The sequence below is a fragment of the Calypte anna genome, chromosome 4, assembly GCF_003957555.1.
Source record: "Calypte anna isolate BGI_N300 chromosome 4, bCalAnn1_v1.p, whole genome shotgun sequence".
Taxonomy (NCBI): Eukaryota; Metazoa; Chordata; class Aves; order Apodiformes; family Trochilidae; genus Calypte; species Calypte anna.
The window spans coordinates 15,543,188-15,556,234 of record NC_044247.1 but is presented as its reverse complement, the minus strand read 5'-3'; the positions used below and the strand labels follow the sequence as shown (position 1 = coordinate 15,556,234).

The following is a 13,047-nucleotide window of genomic DNA, read 5'->3' as shown; positions in this document are numbered from 1 at the left end:
GCAACCTCTGGGACCCTTGTGCCACCACAGGGCAGAGGTTATGAGTCACAGAGGAGCTGTCTCCCACCAGGCTGTGAGCTGTATGCTAATGTGACAGCTTGGCAAGTATTTGACAATGTCACTTCCAGCAAAATAACTGTCCTGAATGGTATTTGTCATATAGGCAGCCACATATCTATCAACAAAAAAGCCCTACAAGATTCAACTCTAATATATATTTCAAATGAGATGCCCACAGGCACTTAGAACATGAGTACATGTCAGTAGCCATATGTGCTGTAATCCTCCTCTTTATACTTATACCCAGCATAATCCTTTCATGCACCATGGATCTAACCTGAATTTTCTGCTTTGGAATCAAGATTAATCTAAAAAATCATAATTAATTCAAATGCATTAAATAGAATATGAATCTTCATTCCTTTGGCTACCTAACAGCTAAACAATGTGGCAAATGACCACATCATCAGCCTGCCCTTCACTTTCAGCTCTGTGCTGTGCTACCATTTCATTTCAGGTTCTTCAAAGCCCTGCAGCTGAACTACAGCCGGGTATTTAATGCAGAATTGTATCTTTGGGGGGAACATGTTATTTTTAAATGCTTAATAATTATGGATTCATTTGCCATTCTTTTTATAAGCAGGGGATCATAATGAACTCATCTGTTATTCATGTGAATGTCAAATGTGCTCCCAAAGGAGTTTTATTCTAATTCACTATTAGTTAGTGGACTCATAAAATAAAATGCTATTCATTTTTCACTCTGAACATGTAATGTTTGGTAATTGTTCAAAGGGCAAATGTAATATTTTTTCTTTGGAAACTTTCAGTTCTGATTTAACCACGTAATTAATTAAATTTAAAGTAGAGAGTAGAAACCACCAGCAGTAGATTTGATAAGTTGTGAATCTTCCATTGAAAATGCAATGAATGAGATTATCATGAGTTAATACTTCAAAATGTAGAAGTATTACTCTATGAGCATACATGCTAGAAGTACAGGCATTTAAATTAATATGACAAAATGCACCCCAATATAGAGAGTCTAATGACAGTTTTCATGCAGCTGTTCTATTGTAATAGAAAATTGAGAGGTGGGGTACTTACAGGTCACTGCAGGATGTGAATGTGATGACACTGGACAGCAGGACTTGGACCTGTGAAAACAAACACAGCCTAAGCAATAAAAAACAGATTCAGACTTCATTTGTTGTGAAGTTTGGGTTTGGGGGTTTTTGTTTGTTTGGTTGGTTGGTTTGGGTTCTTTTCAGAGTTAAATACATGCATTTTTTTATGAAATAATTTCTAAATTTCTTCTAAATCTCTAAACAGAATGTTAGCTGTAGGGACCTACCCCATGGAATAACAGCCCTAAAACACTTCAGCAACAGTTCCTTAGATCTGACATGCTGTGCTAGGCTTCTCCTCAAGTATGTCACAGCAACTCTCCCCATCCTGAAATGCTCTTTAGAATTGCTAACCAAAATGACTTAGTTATTAGAAAGGAATTCTCAAGGCAGATGGTAACTAATCCAGAATACCATTAGAGCCACTAGATTGATATTTTTCTAGTTTTACATTAAAATACACAAGCAAACGACTGATTTTTTTTCCATTGAAATAACAGAAGGATATGATTTTAGTGCTAAAGATGATCTCAGTAACTTTCTTCTGCATGGAAATGGTCATTTCCTCAAATCAAATGTACAGTGTTTACATTAAAATATGTTGCCCCTGTGCAATCTCTAGCACTCAGAAGGATATTGTAATATTAACCATGAAGAAACCATTGAGAAGAACAAGCATGCAAACCTGAGTTCAGATGTAAGTCTTGATGATCACAGATATTTCTAGATGTTAAGCTTTGTAACTTCATGTTTTATAACAGTTAGCAGAAAAACATAAATAGCAGTGCTTCCTGGAAGGTATGGCTTTTTTCATAGTGGTAGAAATATATTTAATTTACTCTTTTAAAATACTTTTTACTTTAAAGAAAAGTCTATCTCTAACTGCTGTAATGTCAAGTAGGAGGAACTGAGTTACAGGGATAGTGTTAAAATAGGAATATCAGAAATAGCAAATGAAAGGAAAAGTGCACAAGAGGGCTGACACTATGCCAAGAACTGGGTGAAATTTTGTTGAAGCTTGCATGTTTATCAGCTGCTCTTTATTCAAAATGAATGTAACATATTTATTTTAAACATTAAATAACTGTGACAATAATTATCACTGCCAGCAGTGATAAGAGTGAAAATCACAGATTTCCTAGAGTGAAGATACAAATGTGGGAGATAAGAAGAAGGAGAAGACATACAGTTTTGTTTAATGGAATTTGTGTGTGCATGGATTGTGATCTATTTAAATAGCACTTTCCTTGAAGGCAGAGGATAGCTCAGGAGACCTAGGAACAGGCAACTAATTCATCAATTTACATGGGAACTTACAAGTTTAAAAACCCTGGTTTTGGCCTCATCAGTCTGTAACAGTGAAATTCCATTGACTTCATTTCAGTAATCTGATTTGTACATGTCCAAAAGGAGAACTGACTTTTGCAATAGAAAGCACCTTGGAAAATACTGTGCTGAAAACATGAATTCTACAGAAAGGAAGCAATGAAACTAATGAATAAGTAAGCCATGAATAAGTGAGGTGCCAAATGCTACAGATTCCCACAGGGTCAGTTTTATTCAGAATCTGGCAGGACGGAGGCTTCAGGCATGTTAAGGCTTTAAGGATCAAAAAAGACTTTGGGATGTGGTGCACATCAGATGTTTGGCTTTTGCTACCACACCTAAAAGAAAAAAAAAAAAAGAGGAATCTGCAGCACTGAATACTTGATAACAGATTGGGGTGAGGTGACTCTGAAGTGCTGTGAGGTTCAGCCTCACTGGAGCTGCACTCACAAATCCCAGTGATGAAAGTAACAACTGCAACAAAGAAGGATTTGGTGAAGCCCTGCTGGCTTTTTGACACAATTTTTAACACCTGCTATTAAATAACATTCTATCTCCAGGCTCTTTTAAGACAATTGCAATTAGTGCTTTCAGCAATTACAGGTTGATAGCACTGAAGCACCACCACCTTGGTAGCAAAACACTGGCATTTGTCAGGGTTTTTTTCTTTGCACAGAAAAAGAGAAATACAAGTACACCAAAGTCACATAAAGTGATTTTATAAAACTAATCACAGAAAGGAGGATCAGCATGACATTCAGGATGATATGTACAGATCAGAAGCACTGGAAGAGATAAGATTAAGTAATTTAGGCACCAAGTATAAAGAATGCTAATACTTGTATGGAAAAAAGAAAAAAAAAATCCAGTAAATAATAATATGCTGCAATAATGAAGAAGTATAAATATTAATGACTGGCAGGCATGGTTTTATAAGCTGCAGAAGTCTACTGCAGCTAATAAACATTCTTGCTAAACAATAACCAAAATAATTCATGAGGCATGACTACAGACATCCAACACAAAGTGATTGGATATTCCCACCAGGCACAGTGGAAGTGGTTCTTGGCCATTTTAGGCTGAACAGGTTATTTTACACATGTGAGAAGGATAAAGGCCAAGCAGAAGGATTCAGTGATTTTTTGCTTTTCACAAAGATGAAAGTTATTCAGTCTTTGGAGAAAAGAAAAGTGTGTCTCGTTTCTGTGCAGGAACAGAGAGATGACAGCTTCAGTACTCTCTGCACAGGGTAAAACACCAGAGCAAGGAAGCATGAACCTAAGCTAAGAACTGGCCTTTAGAGGAACAGAGGTGGAATTCCTTTACACCAAAAGCTGGATAACATGGATGTGAAGATAGCAAAAGCAGCAGTCAGAAGAAATTAGATCCTTTCACAAGAAAATTAAATAACATCTGGAAAAAGGAAACTCTTAACAGTCTCACATCAAAAGGCAGATCAAAATTTATGCCCATTAGCATCCTTACATGGAGCATTTCTGTCATCCTAATCAATTAACAGGTAACAAGCAATGAACATTGCTAACATGCCCTCTAATAAAGTTTCACTTTGGTGGGTTTTAGGAGAGAGACAAAATCAAGTGCTGAGCACTTGGGATGGTTGAAGATCTAGAACAATTGTTAGAAACAAACAGGTATAAAATAGTGGTGTTTGGTCAGATTTTAATCCTCAGCAACTGCATTCTATCCTCCTAACCTACTCGTTTATTTGGAAACTAATGATTACATTTTTTCCTAACACACCTTGATTGCTGTCCTATTAGATAGTTGCCAGGTTTCATCAAGGGTGGCTGTATGACTGCACTGCATAAACAGACACCTATATATTGTTCTACACTTTTTAACTTCAAACTTTTAAAGCTTTAGACACTTGAGAAATGAGAAATGCTATTAATAAATACAGTTACTCCACAGTAGTGGAAAGCATCTGGGGAAGGAGACCAACTGCAAACAGCCATGAAAAAAAAAAATGTCCTAGCCAGCAGGAATCACTGTAGCCCCACTGACCTCAATGGAACCAGGGTGAATTTATACTGAGAATGCATCCCCATAAGCTCCAGCTTCTTCTAGCATTGTACAATGGAAAAATCCATTCCAAAAGGATAGGACATTGCATTAACATAACATCTGAGCAACATTCCAGCTCACAGAATTAAGTGAAAATAAATCCATGAAAAAGCTACTACTAGTCTCACCTTTCATTTGTTACATTTTTTTGGATAATTTTTTTTACATTAAAAATCTTTTCTGACTCCATTGACTCATTTCATGGTTTTATCACCAGTTAGAAAATTGCCCAGTCACAGATATTTACTTTGACAACAGCATTTTAGAATACATGGTGGGTTTTTTGTTTTCTTGTTTGTTTCTTTTGGAGGGTTTGTTTTGTGGGGGCTTTTTAAATTTGGTTTTGGGTGGTTTGGTTTTTTAACAAACCCATGCCCAGTTTTGCAGTGCAAGCTCCAAGCACAGATAGTTCAACAGGAGCAAACCCTAAATTTGTGTAAGAGTGAAAAATGTCTGTAAAAAAGTGTTAATTTAAAAGTAATACATATTGAATTACAACATAGCTCAAAATATGGAACAGGGACAGGATTTCAATAACACAACACATGAGGACCTTTAGTCTGTCAGCTGGTATCACATCCTGAGATGACTTTTTGTACAAGATTTTTTAGAAGGGACTTCAATAGGGGTTTGATAGATAGAACAATAGCAGGATATGGCCTCTAACAGGTAGGAACAATTACTGTTCTCAGACGTGCAAATTAACTTTCCTTAACTTTATTGGATTTTGTGCAAACTTTCTGGCCTAGATTCAGAGCTGCATCTAATTTCTCCTGAGGACAGCTGAGACAGGGAGCATGGTAAAGAACAGTAACTCTTCTTTCTAAGCAGAATATATGGAGGAAAATTCACATGAGCCTCAAGAGTGTGACAGAGCAGCTTGGGAATAATGTGTGAAAGTAATGCAGGCAAACTTTCTTCCCAGCTATACCCATACTGCCTTGTAAGGCTGCAGGGCAAGGGAAGAGTTGTCTAGACTGTCTCCACAATGGGTGGAAATTCCTCAGACCATAGGAATTCTCAGCATGTAAATCTTCCTGTTTTATTGCAGGCTCATTCAAAAAAGATCAGTATTATGGGAAGATAAAGAGAGAATTTAAGCTTTGCATTTTGAGAGATGTAAGTACAGGCTCTTCTCTAGAAAAATAACTAACTAGAATAATAACTAACAACTTCATATAGGTGCTAGCTGTTTACACTATTCAATTCTTAGAGTTTGTTTTTTAAAGAGTTAACCATGGTATAATGTTTCCTTTGGTCCCAACAAAGTGGAAAATTATATATTTTGAAAAGAGGGCTTTCTGTCTCCCTTTCTTTCAGTCCCTCGACTGAAAGTCTCAAGAAGGAACTACTTCACTTTGAAGGCCCCTTAACCACCCCTTCTCTTTCTCCAATTACCTTTATTCACCTATTATTCAAAATTCAAACTCTTTTTGATTTCTGACAGTGTCCCCACAAACATGCAATGCCACTTCAGGCTGCATCTTCTCATTTCTAACCAGTACTGTTTAAGATGCCCAAGCCTATTCATTCTCCATTTTGTATGGACACTCTGCTAGGCCAACTCAGATTTTTGTGCAGCCCTCTGATAAAACAGACTGGAGAACTGATTTTTCTGAAAAATAATCAAGGGAAAAGTATAATTGTTTTCCAGCTTGATCTTCTGCCTCAGATCTGCACAAACAGCTGCATGAATCCAACAGAATGGGTGGGACAGGAAAGAGAACAATTAGCTGAGGTAGAGCTGCTTAAACCAACGTTACTACTACTGCAGAAACACACATGGAACCAGAGCCTAAACGTGCTATTTTAAGTACCCTTTTAAATCCCTCACCTGTCACAGTGCCTATTAAAAGAATACTAATAAGGAAAAGATACTAATAAGGAAAGGATTATATCACTCCTGCTTACTGCTGCAGCCCAATCTTGGCTCTCTGGTTGTTCTTGGTCTTTAATTAGATTGTAAGATACTGAGAACATAGATCATCTTTTGGCCTACTTGAGAGCAATCTGACTTCTACAGTCAAGGCGAATTCTACCTCAAATTCAAAAGAAATTGGATCATTTCTGTTAGCACACCATTTCCCCCAGATACTAGATATTGGCCATTATGGTTTTTTGTAAAGGGCAATCCTTCTGAGTAGCTTTGGATCACTGAGAAATATCTTTGTGCAAACAGTTCTATTTTCCTTGTAATTTCTCTTAGCATCCCTCTTCAAGGATCATGGCTTATGATTTTTAATTAAAAATTAATTTCAACCTCTCACTTGTAACAAGTGGCAATTCTAAAATCACTGGGGCTTTAGAACAGGAGGTGAGGAGTAGTGCTGAACAGCTGGAGCCAGAAAAGAGAGCTACATCACACCTAAATTAAACTGGTCTAATTGCAGTCTGTTCATACTGCTAAGAGTTTGTTTTTTATACTCAGCTCACTCAGTATGTTTGACTGCACATGAGCATAGTCATCAACCAACAGGAGCAAATCCATTAAAGTTAGGAAAATTCAGATGTACATGAAGGAAATGAACACATCCAGGGTTCCTTGTAATAAGAAATGTAAAGTCCTTGAGGCTCAGCTGAAACAAAGGGCCAATGAAACAGATGTTGCAGTTAACTGAAGAGTCTTACCCAAAGAATAAACTCTTCTTCAAATATAAATGGAAATTTTCCACTGAGCTATGAGAAATGTTTTGTGATTTTGCAGTTCTCTCTGCTTCCAGATAGAGACAAAAATGTTTGATAATACAGTTGCATCTTCCTGATCCCACTAAACAGTAATTTCTACAGTTGTGTTCATCTATTTGCTGCTGTTTTTACAAAAGTGAGATTTGGTATACCTAACATTGCACTGAAGTAAAATAGGAGCACAATTGTAGGCAAATACAGGAAAGAATGTCTGCAGAGGTGACAGAAGTAAAGTGTTTTTAAAGAATAAGTAACATATTTAGTTTACCCCTTCATTCAGGGACTATTTTGATACAGTGTTTAATTAAAAAGTGATCACTGCTCATTACCAATAGTCTTGATACTGCATAAGGATATTGATCCTAGCTCTGAGACTTAAACAGAACCTTACACATCTCTCTCTCAGTGGAGTGAACAATTTGTACTTGTGTCTGTTTCATTAACTTTTGCAATTACTTGATATTTTTAGAAATGTTTGTGTTAAATAGTGTAGGATGGTAAAAAAAAAATTAGAAAAAGCCAGACTTCAGTACCTGGAGAAACTATTTTCCCCAAAGCAACAGAAGGTGTCACTACTTACTGATTTTAAACAAATGAATCCCAGGAGTGGAAAACACTGCCTTTGTTTTGAAAGAAACTTGAAAGTTGTTTGAGAGAAGGGAACTGGGTTCCCTTCTCAAGTATTCACCAGCTCCAAACATAAACATTGTATTTAAAAATGGAAAAGACTGCCTCACACCACCCAATTCCTCTCCTCGTCTTTGCTATTATTCCCTGCAGCTGTTTCACCTCAAGCTATGATTCATAGTCAAAGCAAGAAAAGTTTAGGCCAGTATTTGGACAGAAACCCTCAAAGGGCTTTTTTACCCATTAGGATTAGAAGCTGGGATTTTCTCTTCAAACCTGTTATTTCAAATTTTCTCTACAGACTACATTTGAGTTCTGACAATGACTCTCTCTCTCCACTTGCAGCATTATTTTAACTCTTTGCCATCCTCACTCTCTTGTCTTCCTTGATGTTGTAGTGTTGCTATTCTATGTTAACCAGCTGTTACATCCCATGCCAGAGATAGCTGCATAGAACTGATGGGTGAGGTGTTATTTTCTAAATATACATACCCACAGCATTTGAAGTACTTCATTGCTGTTTCTAAGTCTCTCCATTAATTGATATATAGAGATATCTACATATGAGGCTAATATAAAACAAGTTTCCCCCTCTTTCCCCCTCTCCTTAACCAGGTGGTTTGCTAAGCTTAATTTTAGATGTCTGGAGCACTGCAGGAACTTACATCCTTTTCCCTCCGGACTGCCTTTCTCCAGGGGTTTTACCATGGAGAAGCCGAGGCTGCAGGCACCGGGGGATGTGCTCTCAGTGTCACGGCCGCTTGCCTTGTAGCTTAGGGCCTGCGCTCTGAGCCGCTGCTTATTGCATGCGAAGTAATTGCCACAGCTGTAATTAGAAAAAAAAAAAAAAAAAAAAAAAAGTTATAGAAATATATATATTAGAACCCCGTGGCTTTTAGCCATCACGACTGCATGTTTAATAAGTGCATCCGAGCACTCTCTCCAGCCTCCTAAGCTGCTGACTACAACACAACCCCTCGCTTCTTTCTTCACCCCCCCTCCTCTTCCCAAGAGAAAGGCATCTCAGGTCACTTGAATTATTTAGCGGGGCTTTTTTAACCATCTCAGGGGCTTTGCTTCCTGCTGCGGAGCTCGGGTTCTTGGGTTTATTTTTATTTTATTTATTTTTTTTTAGCACGCGAGGTGGAGTTGCTCCACTTCCCTAGCAGAAGGAGGAGAAATAGCAGGGAGGGGGGCAAGGCGAGAGGGGTGGCTCGCCGTGTGGAGGGGAGGGGAAAGGCCGCCAGGCCCCGCCGCGGCCGCCACACCTGCGGGGCCGCGCTGCCCCCTCAGCCCCGGCCCTGTCAGCCGGGGCCACTCACCGGGTCGCTCTAACGTAGCTCTCTCTGTCTGTCTCTCTCCCCCCCCCCCCCCCCCCATCTTCCTCTTCCTCTCCCTCCTGCTCCTCATTCATTCTTCCCCCTTTCCCGCCGCCTCCCTCCCGCCCCCTCCCCGTTGCAGGCGGAGCGGGCCCGGCAGGAGGCGGAGCGGGCCGCCGCACGTCCCCCGGCCGGTCGGCCGGCCCCCCCGCCATGGGTCGGAAGCGCTGCGTGGGGGGAGACGGCTCCAAGATGGCGGCGGGTTGCTGCGGGGTGAAGAAGCAGAAACTCTCCAGTTCCCCTCCCTCGGGCTCGGCCGGCCCGGGAGGCGGCGGCAGCGGCTCCCACTGCGGCGGGGCGGCGGCGGCGGGGGGCGAGCCGGGGGCGCTGCCCCCGCCAGGGGGCCCCCGCCTCAACGGCCTTGGGGGGCTGGCGGGGGGCGCCGCCGGCTGCGCCCTCTCCCCGCCGCTGCCGCCCAGCTGCGGCGGGGGCCCCGCCGGCCTCTCTCCGCCGGCCGCCTCCCTGCTCTCCTCCCCCGGCGCCGGCTCCGGCGGGCCCGGCTGCAGGAAGATGGTGGTGTCGGCCGAGATGTGCTGCTTCTGCTTCGATGTGCTCTACTGTCACCTGTACGGATACCAACCCCCGCGGAGCCCCCGCTTCACCAACGATCCCTAGTGAGTATCGCCGCCGTCGTGCCCCGGCCCGCCGTCCCGAGCCCGCCCTCGTGGGCGCCTCGTGTGCGCCTGTCCCGCCCGGCGTGCTCCGGCCGGGCGCCCCGCCGGCTCCCGCCTCCTCTCCCGGCACCTTCCCCGCCACCACCGCCCGGTCCCTGTCCTCGCCTGGCCCCGCGCGGCCCGCCCGTCTCGGGGCCTGGCCCGCGGGCGCCCCCGCCTCGCTGTCGTGCGGGCACCGGCCGGGCTCCCCGGCGTGCCCCGGGGGTGCGCTGCCCTCCCGCGCCCGGTTCGCCTAAGGGAGCGCCCCGCTCCATGCTGCCCGGCAGCCGCCGGCCACCCCGTCCCCGGTGGCCTGCCCCCAGTGGCCGGTCGCACCCCTGCCGGGCCCTTCTTGGTCCCCGGTCGCGCTCGGGACTCCCTGGTGTCATCTCCCCCCTCTTCCCTGGCACCGCAGCAGCGCCCAGCCCCGAGCCACCCGCCTTTGTGCGCCCGCGTCGTGCGCCCCGGCTCCACGGGGTCCGTGGAAAGCTTCCGTGGTCCTGGTTTGTGTTGAGTGGTGTCCGAGTAGACCGCTCCACACTCCTTTTACCAGTAGTCCCTACTGGGACCCCTTCACTAGGCAGCCTCTCTCTGGCCATGTGTCCATGGGCCTCTGCTTCACCAGTGCTGGATGGTGAGTACCCCGTGTGAGAGACCTGTCGTGCCAGTCCCGGATTTGTGAGCACTGGTGTACCAGTACGTTCCCTGTGCCAGGCACTAGTAATGCTGCTTTGGTCTCAAACTGTGCGGAGTCCTTGCTTTGTGGCAACCCCTGAAGACCACCCAGTGTTAGACATCTCGAGTCCCTGAGTAATCCACCACCTCGAATTCCCAGAGTTTTGAACAGATCACAGAAACACCTGTTACTCCTCTCTGTCATGCAAGAGCATCTGTCCACCAAGGGCCTGCTTCGTTCCTCTCCCTGGCTGCTCTTGTTCAGTGTTTGTCTGAACCCCAGTGTCCTCCTGCCTCTGGAGGTGACCCACCAGGGTGGTGTTGCCCGGCATGTTGGCACCTGCCTGTGCCAGGGAACCGGGCATGCTGCTGCTGCTGGAGTTCAGACACTTCAGGGAGTAACTTCTCTCTGACAGGAACTTATTTCCTCTCAGCTGGGATGAGTTACTGAGTCGCTGCATGCTCCAAATCTGTCTGAATGCAAAGTTAACCTGAGGTGTTGCTGAAATTAAGTTTCTGCTGTTTTACTTTGCTTTTAAATGGGATGGAGCTCATGTGGTGAGTTTCCAAGCTTCAGCTGACTCTCGAGTGTGTTGGTCCACCAGAGTGCATGTCACTTGTTTCCTCTTACATACAGCATGACTGTGGAAGCTGTGAGAACCTGTGCTTTATCGGTACTAAACGAACACAAATTTTTTTGTGGATGCCCAGACCCTTGCACACCCTCACCAATGCAAATGGTTATCATGCAGTCCGTGTTTCATTAATGAGATGTAGTCTGTGCTTCTCAGTGTTTGAAATAATGTACTGTATTAATGATATTGTTTGGAGTCCTTGCTGTTCTAACGCCCGGGATCTATACATCTCTTGCATACTTTCAGCTGCTGTCATGACAACCCAGCTCTGTGGATTCCTACTTAACCTGCCACCCCAGCAAGTCTTCCCTATATGCTCTTCATAACTCCTATGTGATTACATCAGAGTACCAATAATGAAAGGAGGGCAGGGAGACTCTGCTGTGAGTTTCTTTACCCAGGTCTTTTGTAAATCCATGTCTGTCTTTTTGTAGATACCAACTGTTTAGGAACTGCTGCTCTGAGTAGCCATTTTGCTTTGCATTGTCTTGTATCTGTTCTCCATCCCAGACCACTACAGGTTACAGCATCAGCTTTGTGCCCTTTCACTCTTTCATTGCTTTAAGAGAGTTGAATTCTGTCTGTGTCTCTCTGTAACAATTACCTTGTTGTTGTTATGTTTTTTAATTGTATTGCAGAATGTTTTGTTGAGCAGCTTAGTGCTACTCTCTCTGTTGTTTTGGTGGAGGAAACTGAGGCAGGGGTGAAGATCTCTCACTGAACTGTTTTCCAGTAAGCACTTTGATTCCTCTTAGTGACCACTGGATCACTTCACCTTCCTTCTCCTGCTTCTTCCTGTAACAAGAACACAACAGCAAACCAAGTAAAATGATCTGTAGTTTTCTAAAAAAAAAAATTCTGAAATTCATGTGTGTGTTTAAGTGCTCTTCAGACTTAGTTGCTAGACCTGGTGAAAAGTTGCTGTGTCAATGGACTTTAGAAAATGGCAGAGCAGTTAAACTTAGTGATGCCATTTCTGCTTATTCCCATGTTTGTGCCAGCGTGCATGGTTGTACAGATTGAGAAATGATCTAATAATAATTTTTTCCCCCTCTGGTTAGTTTGCACAGAGATTGGTTCCCTCTGGATCATTGCATGGCTTCACGAACACTTGTGCCTGCACAAGTGTGAGGTGGGAATAAGCAGACAGATGGCAGAACTGCTGCTTTCAGCAGCCTTGTGAGCTGATTATGTTAGTGCAGTTGGGGAAGCAACTTCGAAAAAGTTGTTCAGTATTAAATGTAAAATTCTAGGTCAGTGAATAATTGCTCCTGCTAAGTGTTCAGAGGCAGCATGACTTCTAGCACTGAAAAAATTTGCCAGCAGTCTTATCGATAGCTGAGTAGCTCACAAAGGTATGATTTTGTCTTTGAAGCTGAGCTTCATCCTATACAAAAAAAGCTCTGAATGGGAACTGGCATTTTTCAGTGAATGTATGTTTGCAGCTTTCTGCATTAAGTCCTTTTGGAGGTTTTGTCCAGAGACCAGAACATCTGCTCTAAGAGTAGTAGTCTAAAATATGAGTTTGTATGTGAATTTTAGAAAGACTTCTTGTTTAAATTACACTAATTACCAGAAGGATGAGAGACCTGCAAACAGGTATCCTCACCAAGCATGATTCATATTCCTTACAGGTCTTTGAAGAAGGCAACTGGGCACGATCAAAGAAAAACAGGTGGCTGAGTCACTCGGACAAGGGGTTCTGGTGTGTTGTCTTTTGAAGAAAACCTGCTTGTGACTCCTACAGATTTCTGTAACTTATTGATGCCAAGATGAATACCACGGCAGGGCTCAAAGGGAAGGAAATTTGGAACAGTTAGTTAGTAAGAGACAAAATGCCTGTTGTGAAAGGGTG

General features: G+C 43.1%; 1 protein-coding gene and 1 long non-coding RNA gene across 3 annotated transcripts in view; one reads left to right on the top strand and one right to left on the bottom strand.

The window, feature by feature from the left end:
- LOC115598196 overlaps nt 1–8,668 on the bottom strand; it is a 65,303-nt gene extending 56,635 nt beyond the window's left edge. Inside the window, exons 1-2 of the long non-coding RNA XR_003987472.1 lie at nt 8,516–8,668; nt 1,108–1,157 (exon numbers count right to left, since the gene is read on the bottom strand). This is a non-coding gene — a long non-coding RNA (uncharacterized LOC115598196). The remainder of the gene's footprint in view (nt 1–1,107; nt 1,158–8,515) is intronic.
- Nucleotides 8,669–9,359: 691 nt separating this feature from the next.
- Nucleotides 9,360–13,047, top strand: part of AMMECR1 (Alport syndrome, mental retardation, midface hypoplasia and elliptocytosis chromosomal region gene 1) — a 68,312-nt gene continuing 64,624 nt past the window's right edge. For both annotated transcript variants that reach the window (XM_030449193.1, XM_030449192.1), the window contains exon 1: nt 9,360–9,843. In XM_030449193.1, the coding sequence (XP_030305053.1) occupies nt 9,383–9,843 (461 nt within the window). In that variant the 5' untranslated portion in view covers nt 9,360–9,382. The remainder of the gene's footprint in view (nt 9,844–13,047) is intronic.